Here is a 23,612-nt window from a genome sequence, read left to right as displayed (position 1 = left end):
GACTCATTCTTTTAAAATGCATGTTTGCATATTTTTTTGCGTGACAACCCAATAATACCAATACTATACGATTACATGACACTGAAATGAAGTTTTAGACAATGAACACATTCTAAACACGTGTTGCAATATTGCTGACTTGAGGGTCAGTTACAGGAAGTTAAGTGGTGAGTAAGTATTTGGGCAATAACACATTTGTTACAGCACATTGGTAAAAGTGCTGACGGTAGTTTGAATAAGATGATTTACACATGATGAAAAGGGATTTGGATATGAGAAATGTCAAATTGTTAATATTACATTTAAAAAATTGAGCAGTGCTGTTGTGATATTCAATTCAATTCAGTTTATTTTGTATAGCCCAATATCACAAATTACAAATTTGCCTCAGAGGGCTTTACAATCTGTACACATACGACATCCCTGTCCCAGGACCTCACATCGGATCAGGAAAAACTCCCCAAAAATAACCTTTGACAGGGAAAAAAGGGAAGAAACCTTCAGGAGAGCAACAGAGGAGGATCCCTCTCCCCGGATGGACAGAAGCAATAGATGTCATGTGTACAGAATGAACAGCATTTACAAAGTTACATAAACACATTACATGAATATGACAATGTATGAATGGAACTCCAATCCATGAAACAGAAGGAGGTAGAGAGGAGGGAGGGCGGGGCGCATCAGCAGGGCCAACGCGGGAGGCCGGCTCACCAGGCATCAGACACCTCCAGGTCCAATGGACCCTATAAGATGTGAAGTCACAACGACTCCGGGGAGGAAGCAGAGTTAATAAGGTGCAATGGAGAGATGTAAATTCATCCATAAGGAGAGAGAGAGAAGATGAGATAGGTGCTCAGTGTATCCTAAAATATCCCCCAGCAGCCTATAAGCCTATAGCAGCATATCAAGGGGCTGGACCAGGGCAAACCTGATTCAGCCCTAACTATAAACACTATCAAACAGGAACGTCTTAAGTCTATTCTTGAATGAGGTGACTGTGTCTGCCTCCCGGACTGAAAGTGGAAGCTGGTTCCATAAAAGAGGAGCTTGATAACTGAAGGCTCTTGCTCCCATCCTACTTTTTAGGACTCTAGAAACCACAAGTAGCCCCGCATTTAGTGAGCGCAGCTCTCTAGTGGGGCAATATGGTACTACAAGCTCCTTAAGATATGATGGTGCATCACCAATCAAGGCTTTGTAGGTGAGGAGAAGAATTTTAAATGTGATTCTTGATTTTACAGGGAGCCAGTGCAGAGCAGCTAATACAGGAGTAATGTGATCTCTTTTCTTAGTTTTTGTGAGTACACAAGCTGCAGCATTCTGGATCAACTGGAGGGATTTAAGAGACTTATTAGAGCAGCCTGATAATAAGGAGTTGCAGTAATCTAGTCTGGAAGTAACAACCGCGTGAACCAGCTTTTCTGCATTTTTTTGAGACAAGATGTGCCTGATTTTTGAAATGTTACGTAGATGAACAAATGCAATCCTTGAGATTTGCTTAACGTGGGAGTTAAAGGACAAGTCTCGGTCAAAGATAACGCCTAGATTCTTTACAGTGGTGTTGGATGCCAGGGAAATGCCATCTACAGAAACCACATCACCAGATAATTGATCTCTGAGGTGTTCAGGGCCCAGTAAAATAACTTCAGTTTTGTCTGAGTTTAACATCAGGAAGTTGCAGGTCATCCATGTTTTTATGTCTTTAAGACATTCTTGAATTTTAGCGAGCTGGTTGGTCTCCTCTGGTTTGATCGATAGATATAATTGAGTATCGTCTGCATAGCAATGAAAGTTTATGCAGTGTTTCCTGATAATATTGCCCAAAGGAAGCATATATAAGGTAAATAAAATTGGTCCAAGCACAGAACCTTGTGGAACTCCGTGATTAACGTTGGTGGTCATTGAGGCTTCATCGTTTACAAATACAAATTGAGATCGATCTGATAAATAGGATTTAAACCAACTTAGTGCGGTACCTGAAATGCCAATCGACTGATCCAGTCTCTGTAATAGGATGTCATGATCAATGGTGTCGAACGCAACACTAAGGTCTAATAATACCAGTACGGAGATGAATCCTTTATCTGATGCAATTAGGAGGTAATTTGTAATTTTCACCAGTGCTGTCTCTGTGCTGTGGTGTTTTCTAAATCCTGACTGAAACTCCTCAAATAAACTATTCTGATGTAGGAAGTCGCACAACTGATTTGCGACTACTTTCTCAAGGATCTTAGAGAGGAAGGGAAGGTTAGAGATTGGTCTGTAGTTAGCCAACACCTCTGGATTAAGAGTGGGCTTTTTCAGGAGAGGTTTAATTACAGCTACTTTGAAGGAATGTGGTACATGCCCTGTTAGCAAAGACACATTAACAATATCCAGCAGAGAGGTGCCAATTAAAGGCAACACGTCTTTAAGCAGCCTCGTTGGGATGGGGTCTAAGAGACAGGTAGACGGTTTAGAAGTAGAAACCGTTGAAGACAATTGGTCTAGGTTAATGGGAGAAAAGCTATCCAAATATACACCAGGGCATACAGCCGTTTCCAAGGCCACTCCTCTTGATGACAGATCGGCAGTAGTTGAGGGCAAGAGATCATCAATCTTGCCTCTAATAGTTAAATCTTTTCATTGAAGAAGTTCATGAAGTCATTACTACTGAGGTCTATAGGAATACACGGCTCCACAGAGCTGTGACTCTCTGTCAGCCTGGCTACAGTTCTAAAGAGAACCCTGGGGTTGTTCTTATTTTTCTCTATTAATGATGAGTAATAGGCTGCTCTGGCATTACGGAGAGCCTTTTTATATGTTTTAAGACTATCTCGCCAAACTAAGCGTGATTCTTCCAGATTGGTGGAACACCATATACTTTCGAGCTTTCGTGAAGTTTGCTTTAGGTCGCGGGTCTGAGGGTTATACCAGGGAGCAAACCTCCTTTGCCTCACTGTCTTTTTCTTCAGTGGGGCTATCGAGTCTAGTGTCATTCTCAGTGAGCCTGTAGCACTATCGACAATATGATCAATCTGGGACGGACTAAAGTTAGCACAGGAGTCCTCCGTCACATTGAGACGTGGTATTGAATCAAATGCAGAAGGAATCACTTCTTTAAATTTAGCTACAGCACTGTCAGTTAGACATCTGGCGTAGAAACTTTTGACTAACGGTGTATACTCCGGGAGTATAAACTCAAAAGTTATGAGTTAATGGTCTGACAGAAGAGTGTTCTGTGGGAAGACCTCCAAATGCTCAATGTCAATGCCATATGTAAGAACAAGGTCGAGGGTGTGGCCAAAGCAGTGAGTGGGTTTCTGTACTCTCTGACAGAAGCCAATCGTGTCCAACAATGAGATAAATGCAGTACTAAGGCAATCATTGTCAATATCCACATGAATATTAAAATCTCCTACAATAATAACCTTATCAGTTTTAAGGACTAAACTTGATAAACACTCTGAAAATTCAGATATAAATTCAGAATATGGACCTGGTGGCCGGTACAGTATAACAAATAGAATTGGCTGTAATGTTTTACAGGTTGGATGTGAAAGACTAAGAACAAGGCTTTCAAATGAGTTGTAGTTTAGTTTAGGTTTAGGATTCATTAATAGGCTTGAGTCAAAGATGGCTGCTACTCCACCTCCTCGGCCGGTGCCTCGAGGAATGTGAGTATTAATATGACTTGGAGGAGTTGATTCATTTAGGCTGACATATTCTTCATGGTTTAGCCAGGTTTCAGTAAGACACAATAAATCAATGTGATTGTCTGATATTAAATCATTTACTAATACAGCTTTAGATGACAGAGATCTAATATTTAGGAGTCCACATTTAATTCTCTTGTTTTATTGCACTTTTGAAATAGTGATGTTAACCTGTATGAGGTTATTTTGTATGACTCCTCTTCTGGTTACTTTTAATTTAATTAATTTAAGTGGCCGTGGGACAGACACAGTCTCTATAGAGTTAAGGTTAAGGGTGGGTAACTGCTCGAATGTAAGTGCAGAGAAGGGTGGAAGACTACAACTCTGCTTCTGCTTCCTGATCTGAAATCTGGGTCATGGATTAAGTCCGCTAATCAACTTTGCCATGTTTGCAGAAATGAGACGCGCTCCATCCCAAGTGGGATGAATGTCGTCTCGACTCATCAGATCAGGCTTTCCCCAGAAAGTCTGCCAGTTATCTATGTAGCCCACATTGTTTGCTGGGCACCACCTGGACAACCAGCGGTTGAATGACAACATGCGGCTATACATGTCATCATTGATCAGATTGGGGAGAGGGCCAGAGAAAACTACGGTGTCCGACATTGTCTTGGCATAAGTACACACCGATTCCACATTAATTTTAGTGACCTCCGACCGCCGCAGTCGGGAGTCATTACCGCCGGCGTGTATTATAATCTTACTGTAACTACGCTCATCTTTAGCCAACAGTTTTAAACAAGATTCAATGTCGCCCGCTCTGGCCCCCGGGATGCATATGACTTTGGTCCCTGGCTTCCCTATCTTCACGTTTCTGACTATGGAGCTACCTATAACCAGAGTGGGTTTCTCAGCGGGTGCGTCGCTGAGTGGGGAAAACTGGTTCGAAACGTGAAGAGGTTGGTGGTGCTCAGTGGGCTTCTGTTTAGACTTAAAACCCCTTCGAACAGTCACCCAGCCATCCGGCTGCTCGGGGGCTGCCGGGGGACAGCTAACAGAGGCTAATGCTAAAGGCTCCGCACCGGCTATGGGGGGTGGCGAGCTAACTAGCGTAACTGTCTGAGCTTCGATGGTGCGGAGCCGTGCATCTAACCCACTTAGAACTGCCTCCAACCTAGCAAATGAACTACACTTGTTGCATGTACCGTTATCATTAAGGGAGGCAGAGGAATAGCTATACATTAGACACTCTGCTAAGCTGGCAACCGGAAGTGAGAGAGCAATGCGTTCAGGAACCTCACGAGATTTCAGAAGCAGGTGACAATAACATCTGTGCTGACAGGAAACCAGACTTCCTCCACTCAAATGCAGATAACAGATTGTTGTTCTGAGTTTGTACTCGTGGTTGAATGCACTTATTGTAAGTCGCTTTGGATAAAAGCATCAGCTAAATGACATGTAATGTAATGTAATATTTCCCATAGTCATATTTTGTTCATAATCTTCTTGTCTTGAACTGATACTTTTGATTTGCGGTGTGCTTTCAAGTAATCTGACGGCGGTCTGCTTTACAGAGTATGTTCTATTTTCCAAAAGCAAGAAGTCAAGCATATACCGTTATATCCTGTAAGATAAAACACCGTCCGGGGAGTAGTGTGCATTAGCGTTTGTCATGTAGAAGGAAGAGAACATCTCATCAAAATGAAGTTTTTATTCATTGTATTGAAATGCGTATAGCTCAATCATTAAAGCTTAGTCTTGTGTGACAGTCTCAAGGATGAACAATCAGCCTGTCAATAACTACAGGTAAATAATCTGGAGCATCGAAAGCTAACAAAGATAAACATACAACTGGTCTCTTTATCATAAGAATTATAGGCATTTCCATATCTAATGTATTGAAAGTCACAGTTTCATGGTACAAAATAATGAATTGTTACAAAAAAGAACTTGATATTTACATCCTAAAGCCACAGCACACCCACACAGGTGTTTTCAAATATTCTGGCTGATTAGACCTGAGATATCGGGAGCTGTGTGATGTCATCAAACTGCATTTACTATAAAAAAGTGAGCGTTGTAACAGGTGCAACATAAGGCACAAGGGAGTCAATAAGGATGTCTTATCAACCATAATTGAAAACACCTGATCGCGAGTATTAGTCGCTTTAATACAAAATAAACGCATTGAAATCACACATAGCAAATACAAATAATACAGATATACTGACCGAATAAATGTAACATGTTATGTGTAACATGTTTGTGCTCTACTAAGTTTGATGTGGACACATTAGATTGACATCTCCTGTTAAGATGGCACTCCTAATCGGTGCTCCCAGTCTCTCTCTCTGTCTCCACAGTGATGGCCACTTTGCTTTCTTCCAAGTTCAAGGAAGTGGATCTTCCTCTCCTCTCCTCGGGTGCAGTAGAGTCAGACTTCCGGGTTGTCCGAGAAAATTGTGACGGCAAGCTGCGAGAAGACATAAATGACAAGTGGTCCTCTGCCAGGGCACTCTCTAGGACAAAGCATATGGACTGCTTGAGCTTCTTCTGGAATTCATCACACATGAAAACATAAAGAATGGGGTTCAGGCAGCTGTTCATAAAAGCTAGGCTCAAAACCAGTGGACCCACAATAATAACAATATTCTTTGAGTTAGTTGGCATCATTAATTCTATTAAACAAACAATGTGGAAGGGCAACCAGCAGAGGAAGAATGCAAGAACGATAAAGAAAATGATTCGGCGAGATCTCTGTTTCCTGGTTCTCTGCAAGCGCCCTGCACGAACCGCTATGGCCACATAAGAGAGCAATATTACCAGGAAAGGGATGAGGAAGCCCATGACAAAGCGAAAGATGTTGAGACCCAATTTTTGTGTTGTGGATACAGAATAAGCACAGTAAATCTTCCCCCCTCCGACCCTAACCTCCCGAAAGGTGGCATAAGGGATGCTGCAGACCACAGCAGTCATCCAGATGACAACGCATATAACCTGGGCCTTGCGAACGGTGCGCTTGTTGTGCGCCCACACCACCACCCAGATCGACAGGCAACGGTCCAGACTTATGGCTGTCAGGAGAAAGATACTTGCAAACATGTTGACTATATTCACAAAGCTGTTGAGCTTGCACATGAATTGTCCAAATGGCCATTGGTGCTCCTGAGAGAGAGAAATGATCGAGAAAATCAGGAAGGCTGTAAAGAGGAAGTCAGCCAGAGCCAAGTTGAGAAACCAAACTGAGTTGACCGTTCTCTTCATCCTGCAGCCTGTCACATAGATGACCACAGCGTTGCCCAGAGTCCCAACCATAAATATCACACAGTAGATGACCAGGGACGCCGTACGAACATTTCTGAAAACCCCATCTATCCCAGCTGGTTGATGTACAGTGGAAGTGATGTTATCTATTGAACAAAACAATAAATGTAAAAATACAGACATTAGTTTCTTCAACACAATCTGCAATATGCATTGAGAAAGACAATTTAATTACTTTTATAACCAGAACGCGTAAATGATCTGCCTCTATTAACTGTATGCTGGTTGGTAGTTTCTAGTATTGTGTTTTCGAATGCTCCTCTCCTGGTACATATTCTATAGTAACTCCCACTTTAGTCCTAAATTGGATGAAGTGGAAATAGAGTACTTTGTGTTAAATTGCGAGTCAATGTTTCTCCTATTGCACTCAATTGCTGTTGTGCCCAGAAAATATTACCCATTAACAAAAACATATGGTTTGTGCATCCTTATTTTAGATCAATTAGTTAAGAAATGATAGAAGACCAGCTTTCTGTTAATGCAATCTAAAAGCATCGACCTTATATGTAAAGTGTCTTACCGGTCCCCATTTGTCTGGTGCAGCGAGAGTCGGTCTTTATCCTAAATTGATCTCTCTCTGGTTCTGCCTTTACTCAATCTCGCTTTGATTACTCCTCCTTCTTAGTTCATGCAGCTGCCAATGAAAATGTGCTTCTGCTGTCATGACTTTGTCATGAACAGGAAGTGGACAAAATAACAAGAACACCTTAGAATGTAACACAATCCAAAAAGACTGTACGATCTAAAAAATACTTGATCGGAATGACTCTTGTGTTTTATATTTGATTATATATCAACAGTTTTGTTTTTCAAACCCTAACTCAAAACTTCTTAAACTGCTTTTCATTAGTTTTTTTAATATTTATCCTGAAATGCATCTTTGTTGTATGCTGCACAGTCCTGCTCTTCAACCTTCCCACCCAATCACACGCACACACACGCACGCACACGCACGCACACGCACACACACACACACACACACACACACACACACACACACACACACACACACACACACACACACACAGTATGTGCAACATGCCATCCCATCAGGCTGACGTGAATGTAAAACATTAAAACCGACATTGGTGTTATTGAAATGTTTATATTGTATGTATCATTTCTTACACATGCACCAAACAAAGCAGTACAGCCATTCAACTTCAATAGTAATAGTAGGATCCTTGTGAGAGCTTATATTGATGCTGCGTAGAATCACTCATTGATCACATTGATTAGCAGGATGATGCACATCTGTATTGCTGATTTTTGTTGTTGCATTTTAGTTGGAAGCAACAGTCTGGTCAATCCAGCTTCGCAGGTAGGACACACGGGCATACACTGCAGGGGTGCGCACGTTGCAGTTTGAGGTACCCCAGGACACAATACCTATAAGGGACCACGTTCCACTGTTCTCACAGACCAGAGGGCCACCAGAGTCACCCTGAAATGAAACAAATGTGTATCTAAATGGCTTTTAAGAACATGCATGGGGTCATCTAATACAATACAATATAATTGAAAATGCTTCATAGGTTCTGTACAGCATTATACAGGATGTGAGCTGGCCTTGCGTAACTCTAAAATCAATACAGAAATGGGAAACACTTATGCAGAGTTTTTTTTTTGCTGAGTGAGAAGACAGAACTCTTACTTTCCAGTAATGCTTTCATCATCAATTTGTTTAAATTGAAGTACATACATGCCATTTTAACTCATGGTAAACATTAGCAGCAGTACAGCAAGAAGAAAGAATCACCAACCTTGTCGTTAATGGACGACCCACTTTATCTACTGAATCATATGTGTTTGTGTGCAATATGTATTGCCATATATCTATTTATCTATCTATCTATCAATCTATCAATCTATATATATATATATATATATATATATATATACTGTATATAAATACAGTATATAGCAATATCAATTTGGATATCATGTGTACAATATCTCAACATATTATCAAAAGTTATTATTAATTTACAAATTATCTCATATTGACATGTTCAGTTGTTATGAACAAATTATAATTTACAATTTTCTGTAAATCATTTGCTAATCATAACTAACTTAAATTTGTGATACACAAGCAAATCCTGTGTCATTAGCAAATGTATAAAATGTCATCATTACTAATAATGTAATAATGAACAATAATGAACAATTGTTTTTTTAACCAACTTGAAGCGTATTGTTCTGTTGAAGAATAACAAATTTAAAAAACCCTACATTTCAGGCGTTGAAATGGTTGGTACCTGACAGGAGGACACTCCAGAAGCACCAGCACAGATCATGGCATCAGAGATTCTGTTAGAACCCCAGTACTGCTTGCACTGAGCAGGGGTGAGCAGAGGCAGGGCAGTCTGCTGGAGGTAGCGGGGGCTTGCTGAGAACGGAGAAGAAATGGAGATGAGGCTATAGCTGCATACGTGTATATTTTATATTGTTCTTAGGGAAGTATGGTAGACATTCAGCAGTGCCTTTATAGTTTAGTGAAAATGGAACATCTGTTTGTGCAAGTAGTCGCTAACTCACAGGTTTGGCCGGTCTTGCCCCACCCAGTGGTGACACATTTGGTTCCAGAGGGAATGCTGGTGCTGGAAGAGGCCAGGCACACAGGAGACACACGGGATGCCATCTGCACTGGGGATGACAGCCTCAGGAGGGTGATGTCATTGTTGAAGTTCTGAGCGTTGTAGTAGGGGTGAGTGATGGCCTGGATGGAGACGTGAGCATATATCATGACATTTTTAATGACACCTCTACCCAGGAAATGTTCAATAATTTTTAAATAAAAGAAAGCTTGTGTGGGTTATGGCGTTGCTTACCCTGGAAATGGACTTGACCTGAATTTGCTCACCGTTGCTCTGACGATCATATTCTCCCAGGATAACACGGTGGCTTCTAGGACTGGTGGGAACCAAAACAGACAGAGGAGAGATCACAGAGATGGCCATGTTGGGCTTTTGCTCATGTGGATGTGGGACCCCTCAGCATTACTTACGACACACGGCAGTGAGCGGCAGTGACAACCCAGTACTGGTTGATCAGGGAACCTCCACAGAAGTGGAATCCACGACCATCCTAGAAGTGAGAACATGCATATTCTTCATGACATTTTCTGATTTATACAAGGGGTTGAGATTGTAGCGATTGCAAGGTGCATAACTTTGGCTACCTGAAGAGAAACCTGCCAAGGCCAGGACCCAGAAACAGCACTCTGCCCATTTACAATCTTGTTGTATCCGCTCACTTGGGGCTTGATAGTAGGTACTCCACACCCTGAGGCCACATCACACAGTTGAAAATGTACCTGCTTGTCCCACAACAAGACATATATATTAAGAATACTGTGAATTGTTTTGTGAATTGTTTTGTTTGTCTAATTAATGTGTGAGAAAAATGTTCTCCAGATAATGCATCTGCTGGTAGACCGCAGTCACTCACCCAGTGCAGAGGCCACAAGAGCTAAACAACTGACTAGCAAGAACATGGCGACGTCTCGATAGTGTTCACTTCCCTGAGTGTCACTTGTGTGGGACACTGGCTTTTATACATGTATCACACACACTTGACCCTGATTTCCATGTGTAGCGCTCAATACTACTACCGCCACACACACACACACACACACACACACACACACACACACACACACACACACACACACACACTAATGACTGTGATAGGTCTGGGAAGAGAACATGTGGTGATAAGCACATGAGATAACCTATAACTTAAGCATTCATCCACTTAGTCTTATGCTTGTGTTTGTCCGGTTAGCCTATAGCAAACAAATAGTTGCGCAATCATTTCATTGGTAAGAAGAACTCTGAAAAGAAAAAAAACTGAACATTTTACAATTCTTGTGTTCTTGAATTTATGTTTAAGAAAAGCTGTATACGATCTTGTTTTCATCCTTGTTTCAAACCTCACACATCAGAGGAAAAAAGACGGAAAAATTTGTTTTGCAAGATATTCTTATCGACAATAAAATAATTTTCCTACGCCTTTTTATGTACCTTCCTGTGTGTAAGCTATATTTACAAAAGAAAAAGATCCTGATCAAAACCTTTCCGGTAACAGTTTTATCTACAAAAAGTGCTTACCTATGCACTAATGAATATATGAGTTATTCAGAAATGTAATGATATTAAAAGAAATACACAGTACAATATGCCAACTAGCATCCCATTGGTGATATTTATTGATTAAATGTGTAAATACTTCATGCAAATCATCATTGGCGACAGAAATAATGAAGACAACAAACAGCCTCTAAGTATTTCTTATGTGACTGAATATTTGAAACGCCTGTCAAATTTAGTTGCTTAAAATTGTTAAGTTTACAAACATGATAGCGAGAATGTAAAACAAAATAAGCTGGTGATCTCTTTTTCATTGGATGTGTATTCAGGCTAAGTAAATATATTTATGTTTATATTGTATGTTGGCATCTGAAATAAAGACAGTGTCAGCAGTCTTCAGTCGACTTCCTCGATAGTTGGGCCAGAGGAGGAGCCGCCTCCAGCTCCACCAGGGAAACCCCCGGGCATCCCTCCTGGCATCCCTCCTGGCATACCCCCCTGGTATAGCTTGGAGATGATGGGGTTGCACACCTTCTCCAGTTCCTTCTGCTGGTGATCGTACTCATCCTTCTCTGCCACCTGGGTGACAGAAAGCCCAAATATTGGGTTGTTTTGCATTGTGGTTGTCTATTCCATGAAAATGTTTACTCACAATGTGAGCAAAAGAGGAACCTTGTCTCTCATCAAGACGTATAGTTCAGTCAACAGTGTTTTTACCTGGTTCCTGTCCAGCCAGGCAATGACTTCGTTGCACTTGTCTACAATGGACTTTTTGTCCTCAGGGCTGATCTTGTCTTGGAGCTTCTCGTCCTCCACGGTGCTCTTCATGTTGAAGGCCAGAGACTCAAGGGAGTTCTTAGCTTGGACCTTGTCTTTCTGGGCCTCGTCCTCAGTCCTGAACTGCTCCGCCTCCTGCACCATCTGCTCAATGTCCTCCTTGCTCAACCTCCCTGAAATAAATTAAATACAAAGCTGTGTATCTTCTATGCAATATTTTGTTGTCTTCTCTTTGTTCATGTAGCTATCCTCCAGATGTGCTACATCAACTTCTGATTTAATACATATTTAATATGGTTCCCTACCTTTATCATTTGTGATGGTGATCTTGTTCTCCTTTCCAGTGCTTTTGTCCACTGCAGACACATTGAGAATGCCATTGGCATCAATGTCAAAGGTCACCTCAATCTGAGGGACACCTCTGGGAGCAGGTGGAATACCGGTCAGCTCAAACTTGCCCAGGAGGTTATTGTCCTTGGTCATGGCTCTCTCACCTTCATAAACCTGAAAACAGTTACTCAACTCAGATTTGTCCACTTTCAGGAGTACTTGCAGTGCACTGGGAGAGCAATGGAGAGCAAAATGTTATTTGTCTAAAACTACCTGAATAAGCACACCAGGTTGGTTTTCTGAATAGGTGGTAAAGGTCTGGGTTTGCTTGGTGGGAATGGTGGTGTTTCTTTTGATAAGGACAGTCATCACTCCTCCAGCGGTCTCAATTCCCAGGGACAGGGGCGTGACATCCAGCAGGAGCAGGTCCTGTACATTCTCAGACTTATCACCAGCCAAGATGGCCGCCTGCACAGCTGTGAATAGTTTAAAAATGGTGAAACTAAAACCATATAAACCACCTAATCATATTTGAACAATGGCTTTTATACTCAAATAGGAATATGACCAGAAAATGAGTGTAAAGCGAAATGCTGTAGAAATACCCACCTGCACCATAAGCCACTGCCTCGTCAGGGTTGATGCTCTTATTGAGGTCACGGCCATTGAATAAGTCCTGCAGCAGCTTTTGAATCTTGGGGATGCGGGTGGAGCCACCCACCAGGACAATGTCATGGATCTGGGCCTTGTCCATCTTGCCATCCCTCAGGGCCTTCTCCACAGGCTCGAGGGTCCCACGGAACAGGTCTGCATTGAGCTCTTCAAAACGGGCTCTGGTGATAGAAGTGTAGAAATCCACTCCTTCGTAGAGGGAATCGATCTCAATGCTGGCCTGAGTGCTGCTGGAGAGGGTGCGCTTGGCACGCTCGCAGGCTGTGCGTAGACGACGCACAGCTCGCTTGTTGGTGTTGATATCTTTTTTGGATTTGCGCTTGAACTCAGCAATGAAGTGGTTAACCATGCGGTTGTCAAAGTCCTCACCCCCCAAGTGAGTGTCCCCGGCCGTGGCCTTGACCTCAAAGATGCCATCCTCAATAGTCAGGATTGACACATCAAAAGTACCACCTCCGAGATCAAAGATAAGGACATTACGTTCACCGCAAACCTAAACGAAATGGTAAGAATTACTAATAGGAACATCAACGAGGTTACGGTTTGCACCTTGTTCGTAAGTTACCTTTTTGTCCAGGCCATAAGCAATGGCTGCAGCAGTGGGCTCATTGATGATGCGCATCACATTAAGTCCAGCGATGATTCCAGCATCTTTGGTGGCTTGACGCTGGGAGTCATTGAAGTAAGCAGGAACTGTGACAACTGCATTGGTGACAGGCTGGGAAGACATTGAGACCTTGAGTCAATACAAACAATTTGTGTGGTCAAACTATTCTACTTTTTTAAATCTGTCACCACGTTGCAAACACGGCCAATACTTTTTTTTACCAATGTGTTTTCGAGGCAGAGGAAAGCGCTTGCTATGATTCTGAGGTCTGGCATTTAAGGAAGTGTAATAGATATAGTAAGTTGCTGTTTGTCACTGCCACCTTTTTAAAAACAAAACTACCCTTTGGTATTTTAAGCATAGGATTGTACACTTATTGTCATCTACCTTGCCGAGATAAGCCTCAGAAATCTCCTTCATCTTGGTGAGGACCATCGAGGACACTTCCTCGGGGTAGAAGGTCTTTATTTCACCCTTGTATTCAACCTCCACCTTGGGTTTGGTTGAGTCATTCACAACCTTGAAGGGCCAGTACTTCATGTCTGACTGCACCACAGGATCGTCGAACTTACGACCAATCAGACGCTTAGCATCTGAGGAGATTTAAGAGGAAAAAAAACAAGACGCTGTAAGTCACTTGTTATTTTGGATCGCTGTTTCTGAGCCTGTTGCCTTTTGGGTGTTGCAGTCCTCACCAAATACAGTGTTAGTTGGGTTCATGGCCACCTGGTTCTTGGCAGCATCTCCAATCAGTCTCTCAGTGTCTGTGAAGGCCACGTAGCTGGGCGTGGTCCTGTTTCCTTGGTCATTGGCGATGATTTCCACTTTGCCATGCTGGAAGATGCCCACACAGGAATATGTGGTTCCCAGATCAATGCCTACTGCTGGTCCTTTAGACATCTTACAAAAAAGAAGCAAGATTAAATAAATGTGTTTGTAATTGCCGCCCTGCTTGTTATGGACAGTAATCCCAGATTAGTATATGTATTCATCATAAATGAATAAAGTTGTTATAATATTTTTTTAATGTTTATGATCTTGCAGTATTATTCAATGTGTACACACCTGTATACTATGAACAAACGTGCATATCCACTGTGGGCGTATATGCCTGTCCCTGTTACATAAGTCTGTGCAAGGTGCAAGGCCACATGAAGCTCAGTTGGTGGAGTGGTGGAAGAGCATCGATGGCTAAACCACCTCCTGACACTTGAGACCAAACGATTGGTGGGTGTCACACTGCCCTTTAAATCCCTCCCCACACTGTTGCTCTCTCCGCTTCTCCCTCAGCAACAGTCCGGCTGGTGCAATGTGATGTACTGCTCCTGGAATAGTGATCAGTGTGTCTATGTTCCGACAGCTGGCTCCAAATAGCTTACCATTTCTATAATAAGCATCAGCGTATGGCAATGAATGGAAGGTGGCTAAAAATGAACAGATCATTTATCAGTGACTAGTTGGCAAGACTGGTTCCTATTAAACAGAAAGAACCACAGCTTTGAGGTGCAGTAACTGGTGTTTGATTTGTGGAGAACTCAAAAAAAAAAGGAAATGTAACTTTTTTTAGAGGCAGAGAAAGACACAGACACATATTCCACATTAATATTCAACCAAATCACAAGAACAAAACTGCTTATTTAAGTTTAATGAGCTTTCGATTAACCTTCCTTCCACTGCATGTTGAACCCTGTTCCCTAAAATGGCCCAGAACGGCTTCAACTATTTCAGACTATTGAATTATCACTTGTTATCCAGTTGTGCAACACAGAGCAGAAAATGCTGACATGCTAAATACCGACAGCGTTGCTTCACTGCCTGCCGTATGCCCAATTCTAAAAGTGATCATGTGCAGTACAAAACATATATTACGGAACATGAATATAACAGCACTGTGTCAAAGTGATGCACACATGGAGGTAGTTTATATTAGATTATGTTAGTTAATGCTATTCAGCTTCCTTTGGTTGAAACAATCCTTAAGACCGACTGACACTGTTGGGAAATGGAAACAAATAATCCCAAAAGACATTTTTGTTCACTGGACAGTCACTCAACTGTGTGGTTCTTCTTACAGAGTCTGCTTCAGCTTGTCATGCTGCTTTTTTGACAAAAACCATGCAAGCCTCACTTATTTGGGAATACCTCTCGTTGGCACATTAGGCGTTTAAAGCAGCAAGCAAGACGGACGATAAAGCCAGGCTGAGTGCAATGCTGCTTCAGGGGTTACCTTGTGCTGTCAGATGTTCAAGATTTGAGCGTTTACTGAGTTTTCCCTGACTTTAAAGATTCTCCTGAATCTTGAATGAAACTCTGGCACATGAATTCTTGGATTAATAAAGTTCTATCTTATCCTGTTCAGAACTCCTTTCCCTATCCTGGCCGGTGATCTAAGAGGACGAGTGTCTCTGCTTCCCAGTGTATATAGAGCGCTGTGCGTGCAGGGAGAGCCCATCAGGGTGTCAGGTGACTCCACCAAGGAAGGTTCTAGGCCCATGTGTCAGCCTCTGTAGCCCTCTGCCAACTAACAAAAAGCAAAATTAATGTATCAGTACATAGTGTTACATTTTTCAAAATGAAAATCATGTAGACAATGAATGTGCCCTTTGTCTAAAATAGATGTTTGATTATGAAGGACCTCAAAAACTCAAAAGCCAGATGTTAAAACTATTTGCATTTGAGAACCTGAAATAGATCGTTCTCTGTGGCTGAGGATGGAGAGTAGGTCGTCCATCGTCCGTGTTGGAGGTTTGATCCCCAGCTCCTCCGCTTCACACTACCTTAATAAAGTGTCCACGAGCCACTAAACCCTGCTCTGCTGCTGTGTGTGTGAACGGGTAAATGAGAGGCAACAATTTAAAAACACTTTGAACGTTACTGCATGTACGATAATAAATGTAGTCCATCCACCTGGACTAAACCAGCTTTGTTCCAGCAGCCACCACGCAGGTGAACACATTATTATTATTATAATTATACATCTGTAGCTTTGAGTACTTTTATCATGTTTGTCCGGTTGTATGTGTTGGTTGTAATGTATGTCGAGATGGATGCCTCGTTTTCTACTGCAAACCAAGTCTACCTACCGGTACTAATAAAGTAACCAAACCAAAACTACAATATATACACTGTATAGATGAATATAATAACTGTGGTAGTAAAAATCCACGTACATTCATATGTTTCTGCATTCCTATACTTATTTTATAGTAACATGTATTAATTGCAGGTTTTTTATTCAGAGCATGCATTACAATGATTAGTTATCAAAGTTAATTCTGACTTCCTGTATTATGTAAGGTAAATAAGCAAACTGAACATGGATATTGAGAACACCATATCATAAACAATCGCCAGCAGTTTTATTGAGGTACACATTTTTGGTTACATATATAGTTTACATGTTTCATTCTCAGTTTAAAAGTAATTTCCCTTCCCCTTACGACATGGTCCCTCTGCCAGAGCTCAAAAACTGGACGTCTATAGGCCTCTCTGACACAGAGACCATCTGGCATTAAATATAACTGCGGTTTGTTACAAACACCACCTGTTGCGACACATCAGATCTTAGCACTCACACATGCCTGTTAGTAGTTGTTTATATTGCATAATCCGTTGAATATTGCATAATCCGGAATACAAATCATGAAGTGTGATTCCTTTCTCCTACTATGATATTGAGCTTACAGTTTTTTTTATTATCAGGGCAGTTAAGGAGAGCAACCAAAATAACTCACAGTTGGTGCAGGTCAACTGGCATACAATAAATACTGTACATTTATAATAAACAGCAGTAACGGATCCAATAAGGTAAGCAGCCATCAGTGCGTTTCCCTCGGAAATAAAAAATAATAAATGTGCCATCAAAACTCTAAATAGGGATTATGTGTCCCTGGTTACAAATTACAGTTTCATCCGAGACTTTGACAACAGCTATTTAAATAGCAGCTTTTACTTTAAAACAAGTAAACTACGGAGTTGATAGAGAAAGTTCTCTTCTTTGCTCTTGTCCGTTTTACAACACCCATCCATATAGTCCCAAGCACAGCGCTTGCAGTAGTTGTACAAATGGTGCTCTGCTTTCTTTAGCGTGCTGTTCAGTTCCAGTGTTCCCTGGAGGCTGCACAAAAAGCAAAGGTTTAACCAACACATCCATTAACAAAAAACACAATCCGTTTCTATGTGATGGTATTTTTAAGTCCGAGCAAACAGACAAACCTGCTAGTAAACTGGATAAGTTGGACTTCATCACGGCAACGCAGCAAAGACTCTCTGTTTTCTAACAGGATGGCTGCACAGATGAAAAGCTCAAAGGTGAAGTCAGTGTTGATGGCCTGCAGCTCTGACTCGGAATTGTCCTCTGCAGAGACACATCGCAGCATTAAAGTCAGACATTTAATATCCCTATCCCTCCATTTTCAGCCTTGTTTGTTCTTCCAACTTCAGTTCTTAGTTTCACCTGTGCTGCATTTCCGTGCGAGCCTTTCCTGATAACGTGCTCGGTCTACTTGCTGGGAGATAAGCTCCAGGTGGTCACAACTCAGGATCTCGAACAAACGTAATGCGTCACTGTGTTCAAACTCCCTCTGGAAACCCAGCAGCAGCCACCTTAAAAGGAGACAAGTTAAATAGTAGCACATGCACACGCACAAAATAAATGCATGTGGAACAATCACACATATAAACCAATAGTCAGATATAGAGAATATATATATAGAATGGTAGCAAAGATCTGTGCAGATATACCTGTGGCAGAAGGTGAAGCTCTCCATGCGGTCTGTGACCAAATGAGCATAAAGATGAGGGTCCAGTTCCTTCAACAGGGCGGCCTCCAACTCTAAAAGAGGTCAAACACAACTCTTTCACAAGCTTCAACTGCACAATCTAAACTCATAGATTGTACACTTGCTTTCAGTGGAATCTGTAGTCGATCAGTAAAATCTGTTCATAACTAAATCTTTTGTTCTGGACAGGTTTTATTGTATCTCTAATGCCTTTTTGTCTGGTTTTGGCCCATTCTTTTAGGATTTTTAAAAATGTTGTCTGAATGTCTGATTTAGCATCAAACTTCTACGGATTTGAAAAATAAAGACTTTCAGGAATCTGTACATTCTGTATCAGTCTAAAACGCACTACACTTAAATATATAATGGGACATTTCATTGCATGTACTGGAATTATTTGTTTTCAATATCCTTGTTTTACCACTAGAGGTCCCGAATAGTTTTAGCAATTACATTCAGGAAGAAACCTAATTTTACAACATATGGAAACATAGCATTTTTTTTGTATACATTAAGTTGCATTTATTGTTGTTGTTGACCTATTTTCCTGTGCAGACCATCAGCCCTGAAGTCCTTGGAGAACTTCTCCATGTAGCAGGAGAAACTCCAGTAAGCGTCAACCTCAGAGTTGAGAACCTCCAGGAACCGGCTGCACAGATCATTCATTCCTTGGGCATAACTGACCTCTGCATCAACGATCGCGAGAAGTGACAAACAACCAACAGTTAGTGTCTTTGACGGGGCCACACACAGCCTCTAATGCTGCCTGATCTTGTCAGTGTTAATAGACCTGCTCATTCTTGCCGGATTACCTGGATGGAAAGCAGCATAAGTGATGAGGATATCTCTCAAAACCAACAGGTTGGCTGAACCTTCACTCCTGCAGAAACAAAAGTGAGCAGAATTAGTTGAACACTGCAGAAACATGCACTACATAGAGTAAAATAATCCACAGAAACATATGACGACAGTTGCTCCCTCACATTTATAAGACAAATAACGACAAACCTAGGAATATACGAAAATACTATAATTACTATAAGTGACGCAAATTTGCAAGTTTTCAGACCACAATTAAAATTAAGCTCTCTATTATCATTGTTACTTCATATCTATTATTTCAGCATTGTACCAAAATTATTTTAGATTTTAGAGAAGCAGTCACAGTGGTTCTGCAGCCCTCACAAAATATCTTGGTAGCTACCAAATTTAATGTCTTTTTACTTTCCCCATTGTTTATCTAAATTCAGAAACAACTCACTAAAAGTAATAATATTTTAATTAAAAACAAAAAGTTAAAAAAGGTAGAAAATAGCCTCATACATTCTATTTGCGCGTTTAAAGATTCAAGATGTACAGCACAACCTAATAATAATATGTGCTGTGCAATACGATGCAAGGATTCCTTGTTTTTCATCATTATTAAAAAGTGATGTGGCCTTAAGAGTTCATTGTGTTGGCATTCCAGTCTTACAACAATATATAAAATATGACTCTACACACGCTATTGCTTTTTTGTTTTCCTTTCCAGGTCAACTGAGGTGAGCCAGAAAGTGAACGATCCCTTTTAGCTGCTTGACTCTAAATGTCTGGATACTTATTCCCACATTCATGTCAAGGGTCAGCAATCACATCCAACACACTATCTGTTGACACACAACAATGGTTGACAATCACTCACTGATAATAGCTCAGGTCTCGGTTAGTCCTCGCCACGTCTTTGTCGATGATCCGTGTGGCTTCACGCAGCTCCACTTGGTCAAACGTGACTCGCTCAAACAATATCTGGTAACAGGAAGTACACGTAGAGACAAATACGTTGATTGGGATCTCTACGTGGGCCGCTGTAGTGGACATATTTAGTGCGGTTCTTCAACTGGAAAAGGGAATATTATTGTAAACTTGTGTCAGTTTGATCAGTTGTTCAAATCTATCAGTTGTTCCCTAAGAGCAAACACTTCACACACAGAAGTACCGAGTAAATTATATCCCGTTGTGTAATTTCCCTGAATATACTTCACTCTTCACCCTTTAAACACGTAATCCTAACAAAGTAAACTTATTTAATGGAACTACAGATGCAGAAGTGTATTGAAAAGAAAAACAGAAGTACATATAAAATAAAAAACATAACATTGAAATATAAAGATTGTAATTATACTATCACATATTTAATTAATCTAACCTGTGCCTGAAGCTCCAAGAAAGCCAGTCGGTCCCTGACCTCATCAGACTGGTCCTGGGTCTGTTGCTGGGCCAGTTCCTGCCTTTGGTCAAAGTACCTGACGGCTGCCACCAACTCATCTGAAATGAAGACGGGGATCAAGGGGTCGGATATGTTTTAACAAAGAAACAGTAGTGCAGGGAAAGAGAATGAGTATGAATGAAAGGTTGACGCGCTTGAGAGCCGTACGACTCTGCATTGCGGTGCATGTTTGAGCTTTCACCGTCGGTGCCGTTGAGGTGCATGCGCACGGCCAAAGGAAGGAACTGCTGCCACTTTCTCTTCATGACCCGGAAACGCACCGACATCTGCTCCCGCAGCAGAGAGCGCTCTAAAGCTGTCGAGCTGCACGGGTACATCCCAAACAAGAAGCGCCACACCAGACCCCGCTCGGAGGGACACACACCACCTGGACAGGGATAGAAAACCCTTTGATCATTTACAGCGGTCAATAGTCAGACACAGTTCCACCAGACCAAAACCAACCCTGAGGGAATCACATGTTATAGTTAAAGCTTTGCATCTGTGAAAGGAGGGAATCCGGAGGAAACCAACTTTGATGAACTTTACCCTGCTTTCATTTGGATTTCAGACATCTTATGTAATGTTTCACTCTGCAGGTTCTTTAATCCTTGGTTTCCATGTTTTGCCGATGGAATGTGAATGAAGATCAAAAGGACAAAGAAAACAGGGGGGGGGGGGGCAAGTTTCCACATTCCTGCTCATGGATGATAGATTCAAAGGGATGTTTTACCCCAGCGAGAGCTCTTATGTGTAGATGTTCATCGTCTTGTGCCTGGTGTAAATCAACATGCCAAGATAGTGCCAGGACTAGATGATGGCAGTCTTAATGACTGTGGTTAGGGGCTGCTTTAACATATGTTATGCAATGGAGCCGCAGATCCTCATTTCTCAGCTTGCCACACCACAGTGAATGTTTTAGTCTGGCTGGTGAATCTCATGTGATTGTATTCTGCTTCTTAGACATCATACCAACCGTCTACATGGTTTCTGTGGCTGCAGCACAGAAGTCACACTGGAGTTCTCTGCTGGATGGGGTCAGATGTACAATGCAATGTTAGATTGTAGACAATAGTTTGACTGTAGTAAGGCTCACTTCCTCTTTGTCGGGAGGAACGCTCACTGATGCCTCTACATTTGTTGATGCCTCTGGACACATCTGATAATAAGAATTCCTGTTGAAGAATTTACTGCAGCAGCACAATACTTGTATTTGTCTAGACACTGAAGCCACATGTTGATTATAATCTTTTATTTTACGTTTGGCTCAGAATGATATTGGGTCTGCCTTAAATGGGATTATTAAAGAATCCTGTTTAACCTGTTGTAACCTCAGAATCATTAGCTTCTCCATTAAGTTCAAACTGCTCACATAAAACTGAAGTTAAATGTGAACAGTTATTGCATACAGTTTGTAATAATTATACTATGTAAAGTCACGTTCTATAAATACTAATATACATATTTAGGAAAATCACTTGAACTCTTTTTGTGATTTGTAGTATCTGCATATGTTAAGAGATAGATAGATATACCGTTTTTGAATATATGCATCCTCAGCCGTGACTCGTCGACCCTCCCCTCGGCGTCCATGACCCCAGGTAAGGTGAGCCGTGCCACGGACAGAGCAGGAGAGCTGACAGCTGCTACTCTCCTCTGGAAGCGGACATCTGATTGGTCACTAGCCGCTGAGTTCGACTCCTCTCCGGCTGTCTGCCGCGGAGTCCCGTGAGTCCCGTGAGTCCCGTGAGTCGCGTCTTCCATCGGTGCCCACAGTCGTCGCGATCCCACCAGGTGAAGCAGCGCTTGCCCACAGATACCAAACGCTCATCCTCCCGCAGACTGCTGCTCACGAAACAACTTCCCGTAACCCATCGGGAGCTGAAACTGACTTCCGCCACCGGGAGTAGACTCGTTCAAAATGTCACAACTTGTCGAATGACTTTTCGGCAAACCATTCGCAGCCCCGATGGGTCTCATTCGGCCATCTGGGAGTCACATGACTGCACCTTGAGATCCGAGTGCGGCCCACATTCCAGGTGGACTCCAGTGCCAAAGGTCACATTGGATTTGGGAGCATTACTCGCCCCACCTTGTGGCTTAATGTAACAGCGTCACACCGGTGTATCGAGCCCAAACTGACGAGAAGGTGACCCTAAACACAGGGTCTTTAATCAAGTTTGATGTGGGTAACATGTTCATATTAGACATACTTGTTCATAAAGTTGGTTGGCCTGCTTTTGCTAATGCAACAAAAGAATAAACTGAGGAATATTGGGACAGTAAATTGTTAAATGGACCTCCTAAATGAACTGTGGGAACAGTATAGGTACATATAGGAAATAAACAACATAACATGTAAAGTAAGTCATTTATAGCTAACCAGGGCATGATGTTCTGAATCCAAATTGAAGGTATGTTGTACAGAAAACAAAACACATTGGAATTCTGAGCTGAAATTGACTTGACTGCTGTTGCAACTAGCAACATATATTCCTTAATCCATAAATATAACATGTTGAAGAGCAGTATTATCTTCTAAGACAGTGTGAAGAGCTTTAAAACATATAGGCTAGCATTGATTCATGTCCATCTCTACTGGCATTGTGTGCATTGAAAGAATTACACAAAGTGGGAATGGATTTGTCTCATAGAGACACATCAGACAGCTAAAGCTGACTGCTTAGTAACCTTTGTGGCCAGTAGGAGGAACCATTACATCAGTTTACATGTCGTGGTTAGATTAGCCTTGAACATATAGGAACCTATTGTTTAATTTAGATGCAAAACCGGATCAAGCCACAATTTCAACGCTTTTACCTGACATTATTGAAACTGCAGAGCAGAGATGACACTTTACTTTTTAAGCAATGGACACTTCTATCTCTGTGAAAGCTTGCACATATTAGCCAATGCTATTGTGACACTGATGTGGTAACATACTGTTTATTCACACCACTGAGTTATGTTCCGAGTGTAAAAAATAATTATTGGTGATTTTGTTTTAGATGTAACTTGATGTTTACTTGTTCTGTGTACCTGTTTTCCCTGAAACTAGTAGAGCGATGTTGAACTAAAGGACCTTACACCTGCTTTGTTTTATGACTCTATATGTTATGGATTCATTCTAAGACTGTATGTGAATAC

The 23,612-nt window shown here is 41.6% G+C and overlaps 4 protein-coding genes across 6 annotated transcripts; all 4 read right to left on the bottom strand.

Annotated features, from left to right (window-relative positions):
• Positions 1-5,331: 5,331 nt before the first annotated feature.
• Positions 5,332-7,573, bottom strand: LOC117745322 (C3a anaphylatoxin chemotactic receptor-like). The gene is made up of 2 exons (XM_034553568.1): positions 7,480-7,573; positions 5,332-7,045 (listed from the first exon to the last, which is right to left on the bottom strand). The coding sequence occupies exons 1-2, from the start codon at positions 7,487-7,489 to the stop codon at positions 5,961-5,963; spliced, it is 1,095 nt and encodes a 364-aa protein (XP_034409459.1). The 5' UTR covers positions 7,490-7,573; the 3' UTR covers positions 5,332-5,960.
• Positions 7,574-8,241: 668 nt separating this feature from the next.
• LOC117745339 (chymotrypsin-like protease CTRL-1) lies at positions 8,242-10,458 on the bottom strand. Of its 2 annotated transcripts, none has more exons than XM_034553594.1 (7): positions 10,413-10,458; positions 10,144-10,247; positions 9,970-10,049; positions 9,794-9,875; positions 9,501-9,681; positions 9,221-9,351; positions 8,242-8,403 (listed from the first exon to the last, which is right to left on the bottom strand). In XM_034553594.1, the coding sequence occupies exons 1-7, from the start codon at positions 10,456-10,458 to the stop codon at positions 8,242-8,244; spliced, it is 786 nt and encodes a 261-aa protein (XP_034409485.1). The 2 variants fall into 2 exon arrangements, with proteins under 2 accessions (XP_034409485.1, XP_034409486.1); XM_034553595.1 differs by having other exon boundaries at positions 9,973-10,049.
• Positions 10,459-11,449: 991 nt separating this feature from the next.
• Positions 11,450-15,807, bottom strand: hsc70 (heat shock cognate 70). Its single transcript, XM_034553376.1, has 9 exons — positions 15,667-15,807; positions 14,135-14,339; positions 13,827-14,032; positions 13,398-13,550; positions 12,770-13,325; positions 12,434-12,636; positions 12,136-12,334; positions 11,771-12,003; positions 11,450-11,632 (listed from the first exon to the last, which is right to left on the bottom strand). Exons 2-9 carry the CDS (start codon positions 14,337-14,339, stop codon positions 11,450-11,452), a joined length of 1,938 nt encoding a protein of 645 aa, XP_034409267.1. The 5' UTR covers positions 15,667-15,807.
• A 953-nt stretch (positions 15,808-16,760) lies between these two features.
• On the bottom strand, positions 16,761-22,530 carry si:dkey-238d18.4 (TBC1 domain family member 15). Of its 2 annotated transcripts, XM_034554402.1 has the most exons (10): positions 22,001-22,530; positions 20,668-20,853; positions 20,406-20,524; positions 19,902-20,005; positions 19,033-19,100; positions 18,760-18,906; positions 18,183-18,273; positions 17,896-18,044; positions 17,655-17,796; positions 16,761-17,556 (listed from the first exon to the last, which is right to left on the bottom strand). In XM_034554402.1, exons 1-10 carry the CDS (start codon positions 22,227-22,229, stop codon positions 17,388-17,390), a joined length of 1,404 nt encoding a protein of 467 aa, XP_034410293.1. In that variant the 5' UTR covers positions 22,230-22,530; the 3' UTR covers positions 16,761-17,387. The 2 variants fall into 2 exon arrangements, with proteins under 2 accessions (XP_034410293.1, XP_034410294.1); XM_034554403.1 differs by lacking the exon at positions 18,760-18,906 and having other exon boundaries at positions 22,001-22,529.
• Positions 22,531-23,612: the final 1,082 nt, after the last annotated feature.

Source organism: Cyclopterus lumpus, chromosome 16 (assembly GCF_009769545.1).
Source record: "Cyclopterus lumpus isolate fCycLum1 chromosome 16, fCycLum1.pri, whole genome shotgun sequence".
Classification (NCBI taxonomy): domain Eukaryota; kingdom Metazoa; phylum Chordata; class Actinopteri; order Perciformes; family Cyclopteridae; genus Cyclopterus; species Cyclopterus lumpus.
Note: the sequence above shows the minus strand (reverse complement) of the source record. Positions and strands in the feature narration are given on the sequence as shown.